General features: G+C 46.9%; 2 protein-coding genes across 3 annotated transcripts; one reads left to right on the top strand and one right to left on the bottom strand.

Moving 5' to 3' along the window:
* Positions 1–1,845: 1,845 nt before the first annotated feature.
* Wfdc9 (WAP four-disulfide core domain 9) lies at positions 1,846–10,341 on the bottom strand. 2 transcript variants are annotated; one of them, NM_001413044.1, is made up of 4 exons: positions 10,263–10,341; positions 4,902–5,022; positions 2,734–2,875; positions 1,846–2,049 (listed from the first exon to the last, which is right to left on the bottom strand). In NM_001413044.1, the coding sequence occupies exons 2-4, from the start codon at positions 4,978–4,980 to the stop codon at positions 2,019–2,021; spliced, it is 252 nt and encodes an 83-aa protein (NP_001399973.1). In that variant the 5' UTR covers positions 4,981–5,022; positions 10,263–10,341; the 3' UTR covers positions 1,846–2,018. The 2 variants fall into 2 exon arrangements, with proteins under 2 accessions (NP_001399973.1, XP_008760753.1); XM_008762531.4 differs by lacking the exon at positions 10,263–10,341 and having other exon boundaries at positions 4,902–5,023.
* A 1,011-nt stretch (positions 10,342–11,352) lies between these two features.
* On the top strand, positions 11,353–12,706 carry Wfdc10a (WAP four-disulfide core domain 10A). Its single transcript, NM_001109461.1, has 2 exons — positions 11,353–11,502; positions 12,389–12,706. The coding sequence occupies exons 1-2, from the start codon at positions 11,412–11,414 to the stop codon at positions 12,670–12,672; spliced, it is 375 nt and encodes a 124-aa protein (NP_001102931.1). The 5' UTR covers positions 11,353–11,411; the 3' UTR covers positions 12,673–12,706.
* Positions 12,707–18,053: the final 5,347 nt, after the last annotated feature.

Below are 18,053 nucleotides of genomic sequence, written 5' to 3' on the forward strand. Positions count from 1 at the left end.
TACATGCACATTCACATACATATACATACACACATGCATATATACACATACATGCACACATACATATGCACATGATACATGCACATTCACATACATGCCCACATGTATGCACACTATACATGCACATTCACATACATGTGTGCATGCATATACACACGTGTGTACACATGCATACATACACATACATATGCGGGCATCAAGAGATCACACACATACATACACATACTCCCTTCTCCTCTGTTCCAAGGAGAGGTATAAGGGAGTCTACATGGAAGATGTTCTAAAATATTCTCCTCTAGGTCAAGTCACATCCAGAGATAATGCAGAGAACCAACACAGGCAGCAAAGCTCAGGCTGAAAATCTCGGGAGATCACGAGTGTCCAGAGAAGACAGTGGGTCAGGACGGAGACCAGTCATGGTAGAAAGAAGCCCCTCCTGGAAGCTCCTGGACCCATCTCAAAGGCAGAAATATGTCCTCGAATAACCAGCTATATCAACTTCTTACTAGAAATGGTGTGTGTTCCATCAGATGTTCAATATGACGGTAAGGATGGAGTTTTCGGTGTTTGTGGAGGACTTTGGCTTTTTGTAAACATATAACTCACTCAACTCCTGCATATTCATCAAATCCTATTTTCTGCTCTTGGGGAGACAAAGTGGACAGCACTTCTCAGTCTCATTTGTAGACAAGCAGAATCACATGGTTACACGGTGACCAAAAGAATACAGACAAATGCTGAGTTAAAACTAAGGATGAACTTTGCTTCTAGACCCAGCTGCTAAAGCCCTTCTTACGAGGGCCTGGAGAGAAGGCTTAGTGGTTAAGAGGACATGCTGCTCCTCCAGAGCACTGGAGTTTGGCTCTCAGAGCCCACATTAGGTGCTCACAACTCCCTGTAAGTTCAACTCCACAAGAGTTCGAAATCTCTGACCTCCCCACAGGCACCCACATTCACATACACATACACATGTACATACACACATACACATGTAAACATATATGTACATGTGTATGCATGTACATACATATGTGCACACATACATATGTACATACATATCCACACACATACATATATACATATGTACATGCAGACATGTGTACATGCATACATACATGCATACATACATGCATGCATACATATGTACATGCGTACATGCATGCATACATACATACATGCATACATATGTACATGCATGTATGCATGCATACATATGTACGTGCATATATACATTTACATACATACATAGTATATGCGTACATACATACATAAATACATACATACGAACGTACATACATATAGTTTAAGATAAAAGCTTCTTATCGATCTCCTTACTACCTTACTTTTCCTATCTGCTGGAAGGAAATCATCAGACAAGTTCCTGGGAGAGGACAGAGCTACAGATAAAAGATCCTTGAATCGCAGCACACACGGCTACCCACTGAACATGGCTACCCACTGACTATCCTCAGTAGAAATGGATCATGAATGTAAACCTACTTAATGTGTTAGCCACATGAGTTTTGTTGTTGTTGCTGCTGTTGACCTAGAACTCACAATCTTCCTGCCTCAGACTCCTAAATGCTGGGACTAGAGGCTTATACCACCATGTCTGGCCAATCTACAGAATCCTCAAAAACCTCTCTGTATTTTTGCTGCAGTAATTGGTAAATGCACAGAAGACCAATTTGTATCTGTGTCCAGCTGGGATGCGAGCAACTGCTGGGAGTGTTGGACTTTCTAGAGAGTCTGGGCTTTCTAGAGAGTCTGGACTTTCTAGAGAGTCTGGACTTTCTGGAGAGAAATGAGCATCTTTAATAGTGTGTGAGAGCCACAGAACCCTCATGCTGGTTCATAATAAATTTATTTGGCAAAAGCTTAGACTCTCTCTGCATGAAGACATCAAGGAGAGGACAGAGAGGTCCTTGGCTGCAGAGTGTCCCTCCAGGGCAGCAGGCTGCACTCCTCCCAGCCCACAGTCATCTCCCAGCCCACACCAGCAGTGGATCACATTGAAACTAGATTTTCATCAGGCTTCTGAAGGGTTCTCTGAAAGAGAAAAATTAGATCGTTAGACACCAGTATCTCTGGAAGTAAATCCGTCTCCAAACAACAGTGCCCCAAGTTTCAGAAGAATGATAGAAATTCTCTGTAATATCAGGAGTTGCCCTTTCAAAATCAACTTTCTGAGCCAGCAAGATGGCTCAGCAGATAAGAGACCAAAGCTATAATCCCAAGGACCCTGGAGATACATAGAAGAGAACAGCTCTTACAAGTTGCCCTTTGACCTTCACACATAGGTACACATATATACTGTGGTGCACATGAGTGTGCATATACACTAAATAAACTTTAAAACAGACTGATGTGCTTTCCCCCCGAAAAGGTTTGATGTTTGACAGGTCAATACAAGGTCTTCTAGGGTCTGGCTGAGAAAAAGGAGCCAGTAATTGGATTCTCTGGACAAAGGAGGGAACCTATGAACTAGTGGGCGATGTGTGAGAGAAGCAAAGAAAGTGAATGATCACGGTGGAAAAATAATGAAACAGTCAGTGCCTTGGGGTTTCTTGGTTAACGGTACCTGGATTTAGAGATAGGAGGGTTCCTTGCTTTATCTGATTGTTTCGGGGACCGGAATTTAGGTGACTGCCATTTCCTGCAACGTCTGAACAATGTCTGAGGAGCGGCACTCAGGCATGCTCACACCCGCTCCTCTGACCCCAAGCCACTCACTCGTTGTTCAAGCAGATGTTTCCGCAGTACGTCCAGCAGCACGTGTAGTTCGGACTCACACATTTCTGCACCTTCGTGCACCTCCTCCCACAGAACCTTGCCGGTGGCTGTACCCAGCACTGCTCGATCTCTTCAGGCTTCTCTGGAATTGAGAGGCTAGAGGTTGGCGGGGTCTACTTACTCAGAATGCACAGCAGACACCTTTCAAACTGAGCGAACCCCTCCATAGCTTGCATGCCCCATGCCAGGAAGTACTTCTGCAATCATGAAATCCCTCCAGCTCTAACCTGTCCCTCCACGAGACAGCATCCTTGTATGACACACATTTCTTCTTCTCCCGTGTGTCCCCAGGGCACTGTGGAGTTCCGGCATTGGGGTCTCTTCCCAATAAACACCACCTGACCGAGTCTATACTGATAAAACCTTAGATTTCAAAGCCTACAACCTCATCGAGTTCTGGTTCTAGACCCAACTTGCAGAATGGGAAAACTGAGACAGAGACAATAGGAACCCCACTTTCTACTTTTCCATGTGTTCCCCATCGATAGCCACTAAAATATACACTCCCAATCCATACCTTCTGTGTCCTGAAACTTTTCTGCTCCGTCTCTCCAGTGCTCACTATCTTAGCATCTACACATGATTTTCTAAGGGGTCATTTGTTTTCTCCATTTTTTTTCAGGCTCTAACTGCTCTCAAACAAAAAAAAAAATGGATGTGTCTCATATCACTATTATGATATCCATTGGTGTCTCACCTAGCAAATTTTGGAACTATGAAGGCCAAGTCCTGTTTGGCCATGTTTAAGGGACAGAATGACATGGTTCTTGCTCCTGGAACAAAACCAGCATGGTGTGGGACTCCACAAGTGTTGATGATTGCTGTGAGTGTAAGGCTTGTTTGTTCGAAAATATATATTTTACTTCATGTTACTCCTTCAAGCAATGTCCTTTCTGCCATGGTTAATGACTCCATGATGATCAAAGACAGCACAAGTCCAGGAGGCAAGGGTATAGCTAATGTCTCAGCAAAGTGGTAAAGGTTATGACCTTCAGGACAGCCCTTAAAGCTGTGGGAAAGAACTCTGAAAACATGAGTTCAAAAATATATAATTTCCCAACTATGCAAAATTATAAGGATGCAATACGAATTGTATAAGGAGCTTCTCAGATCTAAAGGGTCAGAGGCAGCTGCGCTGTGAGCCAGCTTATCAGGAAGATCTTAAGGAAGGAAATAAAGAGATTTAGGGAGTGGTGATTGCAGAGCAAGACCCCACACAACTAAGTTTCTGTTTACGCTTACAAAGGCAGGCAAATTCCTGAGTTTGAGGTCAGCCCAGGTTCAGGCATGGTAACTTCAGAGTGAGGTCCCACACAGACATCTTATTGTTTGTGCTTAACAAAGGCAGGCAGATCTCTGAATTCTTTTGCAATGTTAAAAAAAAAAAAAGTGCTTACTGTCTCCTAAGAATCAAGGGGCTAAGTCATAAAATGCTAGTTCATGGGATAATCGAAAGGGAACCTAGGGTAAATGCCTAAATAGACTGCATATAAAAGACTGGACTTCTGATCTGTGAGAGAAGAGCTGTTGGAAAGCTGAGAGAATAGCAAGAGTCTCTGTCATGAGTGGAACAGAGGGAGCAGTCTGGAAAGCTGTCTCAAGAGAACATAAGCCATCGGCTTATACCCACTGTTTGACTTTAAGTCGTTTGTTTCACTGCTCCCAGAGACCCCTTCTCCTAGCCAAGGTGGACTCAAAGGGAAGTTTGGTGTTAGTATTTCTTCTAGGCAATTCAAACTGAGCTGATCTGATGGAGAACTGTTTCCTGGTGCTCTGTCGGGGGTAGACAAGGCTTTGCTGTCTTTCCATGGACCTAGTATTGCTTTCAGGGGGCGGGGATACCCCGATTGGAAGTATCCTACATAATTTAGCTTGGGTGTCTCTGCTTAAGGATAGCTCTGATTTGTGTGTGTGTGTGTGTGTGTGTGTGTGTGTGTGTGTGTGTGTGTTGTGTCTATGTATGTGTAGTATATGCCTGTGAGTGTATGCACATGCCATGGCGCACGTGTGGAGGCCAGAGGACAACTTTTGAGAGTTAGTTCTCTCCACTGTATGTTCTAGAGGAGGGCAGAGCACTCCCATTTCCGTGCTGTTGTTTCCATGTTTACCCTTGAGGCTTCCAAACACATGCAGAAACACCACAATCCCATGGGCGGATACAGTGAGGAGGAGGATCCAGAACTTCATGTCAGACTATGCATTCACAGGAAGACAGGTCTTCACCCACTGCTGCTGGAAGCAGAAAAGAAATGAAGGCAAACTGGGTAAGGAGGGCACACTAGTGAGCATGGCTACTCGATGTCCTGCCCTCCCCGCCCCTCCCCTGCCCCCTACACGTTTACCGATTCTCATCAGCCATCTTTTCCCCTCAAGCTGCTTATGGTCCTACAAGACGCGTCCCTTCTTTTTTAAACCACTTCTTTTTAGAATACATTTCTTACTCTAAGGGGAAAAAAATCCTTAGCCGATAGAATTTTTAAAATACAAAAAAAGAGAAAACAGAGACATATCAATAATTCCTCTATCTGATTCCACCAACTAATAGGTGTGTACACTTTTACATTGTTCTCACCATTTTATGAAATTGGAAAATCAAGCGTCCTGATATTTTACTTAGAAATATATGTAACATGTTAAGGCTCAATAATGCGTGTATGGAGGGGGTACAAAAGCAGAAGCATTTTTTTCTTTTTCTTTTTCTTTTTTTTTTTTCGGAGCTGGGGACCGAACCCAGGGCCTTGTGCTCGCTAGGCAAGCGCTCTACCACTGAGCTAAATCCCCAACCCCCAGAAGCATTTTTTTAATATACCACTGCACAGTGTTTCAGTCACTTTTGCTTGTTTCCTGAGAATGCCACCGTGTTAGCTAAAGCCAGACCCTTACCCTCTGCCCCACCTTCTGTTTGTTCAGGACGTGTTTTCTAAGGATACCATCGTGTATTTAGCTTGCACACTCACACGCTCTGCTCTACCGTTTCTTTCTTGTTCGGTTAGCATCTTGGAAGCATGCTAACCAGCACGCTGCTCTGTGTAGTGTGCAGACCTGGCTGAGCTCCTGTACTCACACTTGAACAGAAACAGTTATTATCACCTGTCTAAGAGTTCACCAGACACGGGGTTGGGGATTTAGCTCAGTGGTAGAGCGCTTGCCTAGCAAGCGCAAGGCCCTGGGTTCGGTCCCCAGCTCCGAAAAAAACAAAAGGAAAAAAAACAAACAAACAAAAAAAAACAAACAAACAAAAAAAACACCAGAGTTCACCAGACACACGAGACTGTTTGAATTCATTGGATCGATGTGAAGTTTTCAGTGATTTCAGAATTCAGTAGCCATGTGTAAGTTATATCGCACGGATAGTTCACAGGGCACATCCATAATCATAAAAACCCACTTTACTGACCGGTGCTTATGGACATGTCTCTTCAGGAAAGCAAGTGCAAGGCCAGACATCATTCAAAGATAAAGTTGCAGGGCTGAAGATGAAGGATGACTCAGGGGTTACAAGCACATACCCCTCTTCCAGAGGACTCGAGTTCAATTTCCAGCATCCATGTTAAGTGGTTCACAACCTCCTGTAACTCTGGCTCCAGGAGATCTGATGCCTTCTTCTGGTTTGAGGGCACCTGAATTCATAGAGCTCCCCCAACACTCATATACACTTAATCAGGATATAAAATGAAAATCTTTGGAAGGATAAAAGTAAAATTGCCTAGGTCTGCGTATGTGCATACATATGTATGTACACACACATACATGCATACACACACTCATGCACACACACATGCACACATACACACATACACATGCACACACACTTACACACACAGTCATGCACACACACACATGCACACATAACACATACATACACGCACACACATACACACACACTCATGCACACACACATGCATGCACACACATACAGAGGCACACATATACACATGCACTCATGTACACACACACACACACATACTTATGTACACATACACACGGAAGTTATAAACAATCACGTTGGTGAGTTTCAACTCTTCTTCAGTGTATGTGTGGGTATTTTATCTGCACGTATGTCTGATATGCATGTATGTCTGATACTTGGACAGTGTTGGGGATCCCCTAGTATTAGAGCTATGCACAATTATGAGCCACCATGTGGGTGCTGGGAATCAAAGCTGATTCTTCTGGAAAAGTAACAGTACTCTTAACTGCCGAGCCATCCCTCCAAGCCCCGTCCAACTTCTACTCTAAGACACTTGTGTCTACTCTCCAAGCTTCTCCACTCAGAACCCACAGCCCACTGTCTTGCCTCAGTGTGTCCAGACGAAGGAAATGATGGTTTTGAGACTCCACGCACTCGGCAGTATTCAGACTAAAACCACTGCTTTGCTGGCGAGGCTTCAGGCCAAGGAGGAGCTACCTTAAGTATGGACTTCCAGAAACCTCACAGGCAAGTAACTTCCAGCCACCAGACAAGTTACATCTAACTGTGGCAGGTGGCCCATTCCTTGAGGATCTAGAGTTGGGGGTGGGACACGGGTCTTCTGATCCCGTGAAGCCACCACCGCACGACAAGGCAGATGTACAATACGCTGTTGTCCACTTGCAGCCTTGGGTGTGACGCATGAGCGTAGATTGGGTGTGGACTCCTGGCTCCCCCTCCGGCACATAGGGCAAAGGGAATGCATATGGTGACACGACCTACCGGAAGCCATGGTTCCTTTGAAGTGACTTATTTGTATTAAGATATTATCTTAGACGAGAGTTGTGAATCCATTCATTTAGAAACTTCTTTTTTTTCTCTTCTTTATCTTTTTAGTATGTGTTTTTATTTTATTCATATGTGTGAGTGTTCCCATGCATGCAGGTGCCTACAAAGAGCACAGAGGGCAAGGATCCCCTGAGCTGCCTAGTGTGGGAGCTGGGAAGCCACCTCTAGCTCTCTTACCCGCTGTGCCATCTCTCCAGCCTCTGCCCTCCCTTCACTTACTCTTTACCAATTCCATAACTGTGCACCCTGTGTCTCAATCATGCCCCACCGCCCAATCCCGTCCCCACTCCCTTGACATATCTTTCCGCTTTCATTCCCTCTCCTTCTCTGGGGTTGTGGGAAGCCCTCTGAATGCTACCAGTGTTGCAAGCTGGGATGCTGACTGGCTTTGTTGGCTAGACCTTGAGTGGGCAGCCATTCCTGCAGGAAACTCCTGAGCCTGACAGCCACAGGCTATGTCGCATCCAGGAGACAGTGTCTCACGGCACTCTCCCCCATCTTCCAGAGCTTACGCTGTGCCAACCCTCTCTTCTACAGTGTGGAGCTGGAGGTGTTGATGCAAATGTCCCATTTGGGGCTAAGCACTCAACTGTCACCTCTCAGTTCTTTGACCAGCTATGAGGCTCTGCCGTAACCACCACAGAAGTTTCTCTGGCTAATGTTGAAGGTAATACGAAACTAAGGCCTCATCCTCTTTAAAAAAAAAGTTTATTTATTTTTATTTTTACTTTACCGTACATGGTGCATGGATGTGTGTGCACATGAAGAGGGATTCAGATCAGATCCCCTGGAGCTGGTGCTCCCGATGGTTGCGAGCCACACCACGCAGGTGCTTGGAACGGAACTCCAGTCCTCTAGAAAGTAGTCTGTGATTCAACCACTGAGCTACTTCTCCAGACCCCCAACCCTGCATTCTTACTTTAACACCTTGGCCCCCAAAACGTTCTCAGGATCCTGGTGATGCCCAATGCCCTTCCCTTGCACACTTCTGGTATTCTTAATCAACCCAGAGAAGGGAAGCAAGATGGCGTCCCAGTACTTCTCATGTCAGACCCAGAATGCCTCGCACGTTCAGTTCCACTCTTTTGTTTATCTGAGGGAAAGTTTAAGAAAAATCCTACAGTCATCATAAAGATTCATCACTACCAACTCCCCAAACGTCAAATCCAAGATTCTCACAACAGTGTAAAGAAACGAGCTAGCCAGGAGGGCAGACGGTCCTACAGGATTTACCTTTGTGGTTTCTTAGTTATTTATTTATTGGTCATAACACCTATTTTCCAGTTTTGCTACTTGAACAAAGAGGACACCCCACCCATAGCACAGGGATAATGTTGACACAATTCCAGGCAACACTTCATTTAAGCCAGCCATAAAATTCACACCTAACAATGCCCTGTCTACAGTGCATTGTGAGACAGACTGACAGCCCTTTTGTCCAGATTTGGAACGGAGCACCAAAGAACAGAAAAACAGAGGTTCGGTGCCTTGTAAGTTAGGGTGACTTTTGAGGCAGCATCGTTTTGGGTTCAGTCCAGGAGCAACATGTCGGCTATATCACAGACTATTTCTTTGGCACTCTCCCAACAGAACGCACTGGACTGGGTTGTCATAGACAGTGCCTCTGTGTGGGCTGGGGACATTGTGCACCTGTCCTACAGCTATAGCTCCAATCCAGAATTCCTTGGCCACAGGGTACAGGGTCTTTTTCTGAAGCACCCGAGTTCCCTACAGGAAGGGAGTCAAAGGCACCGGTCTCTCTTGGTAGTGATGTTTTGAGAAATGGTCTCGGCACGTAGCCCAGGTTTGCCTGGAACTCTGGGCAATCTTCTTGCCTTACCCTCCTGAATGTTAGAATTACAGGTTCATATTCAGCTCTGTGGTGGGGTCTTTTACTTCGTATCCTGCTCAGTATTGGCTCTCCTTGGATGGTCCGAGTCCAACCTGACACAAACGCCCTCCAGGTTTTACAGAGGTAAAGAAACTGGATAGGGAAGATGGATAAAAGCTGAATGGCCACCTAGACAAAAATGAAGGGAATGGAGTGGTCGACCCTACAGTCGGGATCTTGCCACAGAACTGTTGGTTGGTGGGCGGAGAAATGTGCTCACCAAATACCTGAGAGAAACCCAGTAGGAGCTGGAGAGGTGGCACAGTGGGTAAGAGAGTTTGCTGTGCAAGCATGGGATCTGAGTTCGGATCCCAGCACTGACAGTTTTTAAAAATCCTAACAGCACCGGATACACCTGTAGCCCCAATGTTACAGGCAGACTGTTAAAAGGATCATTAGTTTTTGCTGACCACATAGCCAGGATGAAAAATGGCAAACCTCAAGTTCAGTGAAAGACCCTATCTCATGGGGATGAGGTAGGGAGTACCTGATGTCCTCTTCTGCCCTCCATTGCCCCCACAACACAGACACAAAGAGGCCTAGCACTCTCAAAGAGAACAGCCTCCTCTCAGACTTGGTCTATAGGATTACAGATGTGTGTGTGTGTGTGTGTGTGTGTGAGAGAGAGAGAGAGAGAGAGAGAGAGAGAGAGAGAGAGAGAGACGAGCACTGGCGCTCTGTGCAGTATACGCTAAGACTCCACACACTTGGCCAAGGAGGATGAACCAATACAAAGACAGAGGCCAGGATTTGGAACCCTGAGTATGACAGTGTGGGAACACACTGAGGGAACTGACTGGGGAAGAAAGAAAATGGTACCTTGCAGTTTGTCCCCCAAAGGTTCCTGTGCTGGAGTCGTGGTCCCCAGAGTGGCAGCAGTAAGAGCAATACAATCTTTAAAAGGTGGGGCCAAGCGTGAGATAGGTAGGTTCTCTGGTACGCAGAGATGGGGGTAGGAGGCAGGAAGGTGGACATATTGGGGACTGAGAATTCAGAGGCAGTGGATGCAGAAGGTTGAGAACGGAGAGGATCAATGTACACTATACACAAGTGCGAAGCTGTCAGAGGATGAAGTAAAGGTATTTTTAAAAGCCAAGAACAAAAGTCAGTCTTTACAGTGCCACAGATGGATCTGGGTGTGTGGCAATTACCACCTCCTCGGTGCTCTGCTGTCTCGGCTCAACCCTTCCTTGTCTGCTGCCCACAGCCCCATCTAGCCCAGCCTTGAACATTTTGCAGAACAGCGTGAATTAGGACGGATATTTGACAGTGTGTGTGAGATAAGTGAAGGCAGCGACAGAAAGGCATCTTGGGAGACCGCTAAAGGATTAAATAATCACATGTGGCACACACACACACACACACACACACACACCCCTGTAATCTTTTTTAAAAAGAGTCTATTTTTAACTGGTAAGGGTATAGACTTCTTAGCTATCATGCTATTCCCCTTGTTCCATAAAATAATTTATAGCTAAAAAACAAAAATAGTTTATTTCTCTTCTTGTATGTACATATATGTGTATGCTTGTGCATTTGCGGGTGGACACTAGAGGTAGACATCAGAGTTTCTCACCAACCCTAAGACTCACAGTTTCAGCTCCAAGCAGCCCAGCAAGTCCCCGAGAGCCATCTGTTTCCGCCAACAACCCTGGTTCTGGCTCACTGACATTTGCCTCCAAGCCAGCTTTCACCTGCAAACACTTTACCCAGTAATCCGTCTCCTGAGTCCTAAATGATATATTTCATGAGGAAATTATGTGAGCGCGAAGAGGGGGCTGATTATGAGAAAAAGGATATCATTTACGGCAAAGGTTTCGCGGAAAAGGTCAGGGGGCAAGAAAAGGGGCAGAAACAGGTCGCTTACTGATCTGCCCTGTCTTGGCCAGTAGAGGCGGCAGAGAGGCCCGGTCCTGCTGTGGGGAAGTCTGCCAGACTAGGTCTAAGCTCACCGCCTGGGTCACAGCTATGTTGTCTAAGACTCTGCTGCTCATCCTCGGTGTGCTGTTGCTGCTGTCCCTAGCCCAGGGAGGGGTCCAGCGAAAACGGAGATATGAAGGTAGGTGATTGGATGAGGTGGGTATATGGGTAGCAGACAAGGAGTGGCCGAGAACAGACCCAGAAGGATACGACTTCATACTCTGCTCCTCCGCAGCACTGTCCAGACCCTGGGTAATCACAGCCCCTCCGCTACGGTTCCAGACATAGCGAGAAGGTAGCCCCCTCGGCTACGGTTCCAGACATAGCGATAAGGTGCACGGTGAACGTGTGATTCCCGCCCTTTGTTCCAAAGATCCAGAAACAGAAGTCCCCATGGCTGACAACCCAAGGGGCAAACGAGACGGTTGTTCTTGATTGATGCGTATTTGGGAGGACTAAACTTGCAGAGAGGCTCAGAGGGGGAAGGGGGTACAGAAAACAAAAACACTGACCATGAAAGAGGTAGGAATGGAGTTGCCGCCTGGGGAGGGAGGTGGGACAAAGATAAGTGATGAAAGGGACAGGCTACTGGACATCGAGACAGCAGAGGAAACAGAAAAGCTGGAGGTTGGTCTGTTAGCCTCACGGGCCCTTAGAATTCTGAAGAGTTGAGAGGGTCCGAGACCTACCTCTGGTAGCTGAGTAACAACATATATTCCACAGAGATGATGCTATCGCAGCTCTGTCTACTAGGAGAGACTGGTCGTGGATGTAGGTATGAGGAAGAGGAAGAGGGGACCCAGACACTAATAGCTCTAGGGAGGTGGTGGGATTATCACGGAGCATGAGATTTGAAACACAACTGATGGACAGGACTTGGTGAGACGCACAGAGAAAAGTTGCCTGGAAAAGTCCAGGCGTGACATGAATGTTTCAGTATACTGCGGGAACTTGAAGCCCAAGAGGGCTTCTCTCCAGGCAGCTACTTTCCTCACCTACCCATTTCTCTCGCTCCTTTTCAATAGTCCAAAGTCGCTCCGAGGTCAAGGAGTGCGAGAGGAAGCCCAAATTGTATCTGTGCAGACGCCACTGTGAATCGGACCAAGATTGTCAAGCCAATAACATTTGCTGCTCCACCACGTGCGGGAACGTTTGCGTGAACCTGCTGGATAATAGTGTGTGGGAGACGCCTGTCACCCCTCCCCCGGACATCGTCTACCCGGAGAGCGGCTCCCAGCCCAGCTTTGAAGGAGATATGGTTCTGCCCACGTCTCCCTTGTCCCCTTTCTCCACTGCCGCTGATAAATAAACCAGAAGGAATGTTGCAGCACCTGCCGTCTTCACGTGCACTGTTAGTAACCTTGGAAACCCAGTGTGCTCCCCTCGGGTCCGATCCCCACCCCCACTCCCACCCCCTTGTGGGAAATTCGTCTCTAGTTTGTCCTGCTGTCCTGTGCACCCACTCCAGTTCCAGGAGGATCCAGCACACAAGATCAGCTCCACCACAGCAAATTGTTCCTCCGTAGCAAACCACAATGCTAAAGAGAATATTTCTTGCCTTGGGGTCACAAAGACCTTTAAACATCATACAGGTAGAGATTTAAAAGAAAAAATCTGAGGTGGAGGGTGAGGTAGAGGGTGAGGTAGAGGGTGAGGTGGAGGGTGAGTAGAGGGTGAGGTAGAGGGTGAGGTAGAGGGTGAGGTGGAGGGTGAGGTAGAAGGTGAGGTAGAGGGTGGGAGCCCCCTCGCCCCCCCCAAATGCTTTCCTTTCCTTAGCTCTGATCACTCCCACCTGCTCTTGGGATTCTCCTTCTAAGATTCGCTTACAATGAAGATAGGCAATCCGGAGAAGTCAGGCAGTATGATTAGGCTTAGGAGAGAGTGACAGGGTCTCATGTGACTGGAGGAGGGGGTGTATTCTGGACTCATTTTGCTCACTTTTCCTTCCCATATCCACATCAAATCTCCTCTTGTTCACCACTGAGGTGCGGACACACCAGTGCCGGGGCCTGGGTTCGGATCCGAGACTCCGGTGATTTCGTTGCCTGGATGTTCCCCACCAACCCTCAAACCACCCTCTTCTTGACTCTTCTTTTGATCCACCACAGTCATATCAGAAAGAGGGGACAGAGGTGGTTCCTGTTGACATTTCAGAAAATGTTGTGGCACAAAGTAGCTCACCCATATGCTGCAGGTAGTAGACATTAACTATGAGGTGTACTAATTCCCTCCCACCCTGTGTGATCAAAACTCCCCTGGAATGATCCTGGCACTAAGTTTAAGATTCAGTCATCTGTGGCTGTACTAGCAGCTAACCTAGAAAGGCTATGCTCACAAACACTGGTTGGAATTTAAGACCAGGAGATGGCTGCGTGGGTTTGTGACCCTTGATGAGATTGGAGCGTTGTATCAGGAGAGCACATCGGGAGCCAGGAAGGGGAGGGAGGAGACAGAGGGAGGGATGGGGGAGAGAGGGGTGGGGAGAGAGAGTGATTCCCTGGTCACTTTCAGGGGTGAAACCCTCTCCCTGGGACCCAGCAATAAATGTCCCCAGAACTTTCCAATGGCACTAAGCCACGTAGATCTTCGGAGGATGTGTTCATCACTCCAGCACTTGGGACAAGGCATCCAATGTGAAGAGAATTTGGGCAATCAGGCAATGCCCAGAGGCAATGTCCAGTGCTTTTTCTGGGCCATTTAATGAAGAACACAGCAAAAGAGGAAACCTTATATGTCAAACCAGAGCCTCTGGTCTAACCCCATAAGCATTACAGGGCTCTGGGGCCTCACTTTCATTCTGAATTTTAACAAGGAAGCTCTAGGGAAAAGGTCACCATCAACCATCATGGATGCTGGAGGCAGGTAGGCAGTGAGAGCATGCTCTCCTGGGCGTCTTGCATTATTATGTTGCTTGAACCAGACGGAAGCCTAACAGTTTCAGTGACGTCGCTCCTGGCGGGGAGGATACAGTAAGAGCTGTTTACATCATGGCACCAAGGAAGCCAACAAACGTACTCCAAGAAGAGACAGAGCAAGAAATAGCTCTATGTGTATACTTCGCTCTCAGTGACCCACTTCATCCAATATAACCAACCCATCCTCGGGCCTTCAGCACCATCCTAAGAAGCCAGTATCTCATTCAAGTCAAGGGTTAGATCCATTCATTAAACCTTGAGACCTAACTGTCTCTGGAAATAGCATCAAAAATATCCCTGGATATTTGCTTTCTTAAATCTCTTGGTCATTTATCAAGGTGATCAAGTTGATAGTTAAGACCATCATGGGGAGGTGAGAGGACTCCTCTGGTCAAAGCTTGCTGACTCGAATTTGATCCCCACATCCCAAGGCTGGTTGAGCTTTTTTTTCTTTTTCCTCAGAAAATTGTGTCGATTTTTTTTTCATCTTAATTTGTTCTTTGACAGTGTCATACATGTAATGATAGTTACTGGTCTCATTCCTCCCCCCACCCTGTGCATCCTCTATTTCCCTCCCCCTACCCTGTGCATCCTCTCCTACTTCCCTCCCCCCTACCCTGTGCATCCTCTATTTCCCTCCCCCTACCCTATGCATCCTCTATTTCCCTCTCCCCCAACCTGTGCATCCTCTATTTCCCTCCCCCTACCCTGTGCATCCTCTATTTCCCTCTCCCCACACCTGTGCATCCTCTATTTCCCTCTCCCCACACTTGTGCATCCTCTATTTCCTTCCCCCATCCTGTGCACCCTCTATTTCCCTCTTCCCCACACCTGTGCATCTTCTCCTACTTCCCTCCCCCACCTGTGAATCTTCTCCTACTTCTCTCCCCCGACCCTGTGCATCCTCTATTCCTTCCCCACACCCTGTCATATCCTTGCCTATCATCAAGCCAACTCCCACTTCCATGACACTTGCTTTGTGATCCACTGAATTTTGCCGTGGGTGTCGTGTGGGCATACATATAGAGCTCCCCACTGCACTTTGACATTTTGTTTGTTTGTTTTCAATATATTCCCAACCACAGTTTCCTCTCTCCCATCCCCCCTCTGCCCCCACCACATTTTACTTTAAGTGTGTGTACTCCATAGGACGTTGTGAGCCACCCAATGCCAGTGCTACAGAACAAATTCGGGTCCTCAGCCAGAACAGTACATGCCCTTAATGAGCCATCTCTCCAGCCCCTGCGTGCTGCACTTTTTATTTTGATAAAGAGTTTTATGTCAACTTGACACAAGCTAGAGTCGCGGGAAAGGGGGAGATCTTAATTGGAGAAAAGCTCCCATAAGATATGGCTGTAAGACACTTTCTTAATCAGTGATTGATGGGGGAAGGCCCAGCCCATTGTAGGGGGGACCACCCCTGGGCTGGTGGTCCTGGGTTCTATAAGAAAGCAGGTTGAGCAAGCCATGAAAAACAAGCCAGTAAGCAGCACCCCTCCATGGCCTCTGCATCAGCTCCTGCCTCCAGGTTCCTGCCCTGCTTGAGTTCCTGCCCTGACTTCCTTTAATGATGAGCTGTGGTGTGGAAGTGTGAGCCAAATTAACCTTTTCCTGCCCTGATGCTCTTTTCAGTCATGGTTGATTCACTGCAGCAATGGGAACCCAAACTAAGACAATTATCAAAGTTTTGTTTTGTTTCCAAAATAGGATCATCTAAGTTTGGGGCTGTGAGACATTTAGAGATGTCCGTGTGTGTGGCCTGTGTCACCCTCATGAGGAGCAATCTTTTTTCGTGTGAGATTTGGTTTGTTAGTGTTTTTCATCTACTCAAGGTAGGGTAGGGTAGACTCAGACTTCGCCTGGCTGCAGAATCATTCTGATTTAGCCCATACTGACTTGTAGCTGTGTCCACTGGTGCCGGTCTAATGACTGTGTATTCAGAGGAAGATCTAAACCCATCTGGATTCTGGGTTCTCTGGAGCCATCCTGTAACTAAGACCCACAAGTGTCGTTGTGGAGTCTAGAGACAGGCTTGGAACATGAATCTGCTGGAATAAGGGATCGCCAAGCAATATGGCTTGGAGGCTGTGTGTGTGTGCAGGTGCCCGACTGGTACTTCAGGCCAGGGCTGCTGACTCTTCATAAGATATGCCTGAAACCTACAGCCAGAGGAAGTACCTTAGAACTGAGTGGGCCTGCATCCTTTAATCTGTGGAGACAAGCCTAGACAGCGGAACCAGAGGTGCTACCCTAGTCCACACGGGTGTGATGGTCAGTCTCATGCTGGTATGAGCCTTATGCCTAGAAGAAAAAACCCTGCTATTTACAGTGGTCTGGAGCCTAGAGTTTAGAGGCTATAACTTAGCCATGAAAGGACTGAGGGCCTAACACAAGCCTGAAGCGAGGGAACTTGAGGATTGGCCTGGTCCTACGAGAGTCATCCAAGTTGTCCTTGATCCTTGAGATGTGGTCTCTCTCTAGTGTCCAGTCTCAGTCTAAAGTTGCTGGCCTTGGAGCGAATGGTCTAGCATAGCATGCTGGGAGATTAAAGACAGTACCTGTATAGGACAACACAAAGCCTGTGTGTACATGGTCCTGAGGACAGCCTGGGACTGTTGCCATTGGAGATAACCAGCATTGAGAGAGGTCTTCATCCTTTGATGAAGGCGTCCCTGTAAATGTCCCCCTAATAGTTAGAATCCTGGCTCCTGCCATCTGTTAATGTAACGTAATTACTTCCACATACCTAAAAGAAAATTATAAAAGACTTGATCTTTAAAAAAACACACACACAAAAAAAAAAAAACAAAAAAAAAAAACAAAATGGAGAGAAGGCTCAGTGGTTAAGAGCACTGACGGCTCTTCCAGAGGTCCCAAGTTCAATTCCCAGCAACCACATGGTGGCTCACAGCCATCTGTAATGGGATCAGGTGCCCTCTTCTGGTGTGTCTGAAGACAGATACAGTAAACTCACATATAATAAATAAATAAATCTTTTTAAAAAAAATAAAAGGGGTGACTTGACAATTCCTCACATTGAAATGGTACCTGAGAGAGTTCATAAGAATAAATTCTAAGCCACATAAGGGGACAAAATCCCTACAGTGAGGGATTATAAGAACTCCATTAAGAGTCGGAGAAGAACCTTGGTGGTGGCACACTTATCCCAGTACTTGGGAGGCAGAGGCAGGTGGATCACTGTGAGTTCAATGCCAGCTTGGTCTACACAGTGAGGATCAGGACAGCCAAGGCTGTGTAGAAAGACCCTGTCTTTAAAACAAACAAACAAACAAACAAACAAACCTGGGGCAGACATAGGCCCTCTGCACGTTTGTAACAGTTGATGATGGTGGTTTGAATACGTTTGGCCTCCATAGCCTCATGGGTTTGAATGCCTGGCCTGCAGGGAGTGGCACTATTAGAAGGTGTGGCTTTGTTGGAGTGAGTGTGTCTTTGTTGGGTGAAGTGTGTCACTGTAGGGGTGGACTTTGAGGTCTCTGTGCTCGAGCTCCACCTAATGCGGAATCAGAGTCTCCAATGGCTGCCTATAGAAGAGAGTCTCTTTCTGCCTGTCTTAGTCAGCGTTTTACTGCTGTGAAGAGACACCGTGACCAAGGCAAGTCTTATAAGGACATTTAATTGGGGCTGGCTCACAGATACAGAGGTTCAGTCCGTTATCATCAAGGTGGGAGTATGGCAGCATCCAGGCAGGCATGGTGCAGGGGTGGGGGGAGCTGAGAGTCCCACATCTTCATCTGAAGGCTGCCAGCAGAGT

Source organism: Rattus norvegicus, chromosome 3, assembly GCF_036323735.1.
Source record: "Rattus norvegicus strain BN/NHsdMcwi chromosome 3, GRCr8, whole genome shotgun sequence".
In the NCBI taxonomy this organism is placed as follows: domain Eukaryota; kingdom Metazoa; phylum Chordata; class Mammalia; order Rodentia; family Muridae; genus Rattus; species Rattus norvegicus.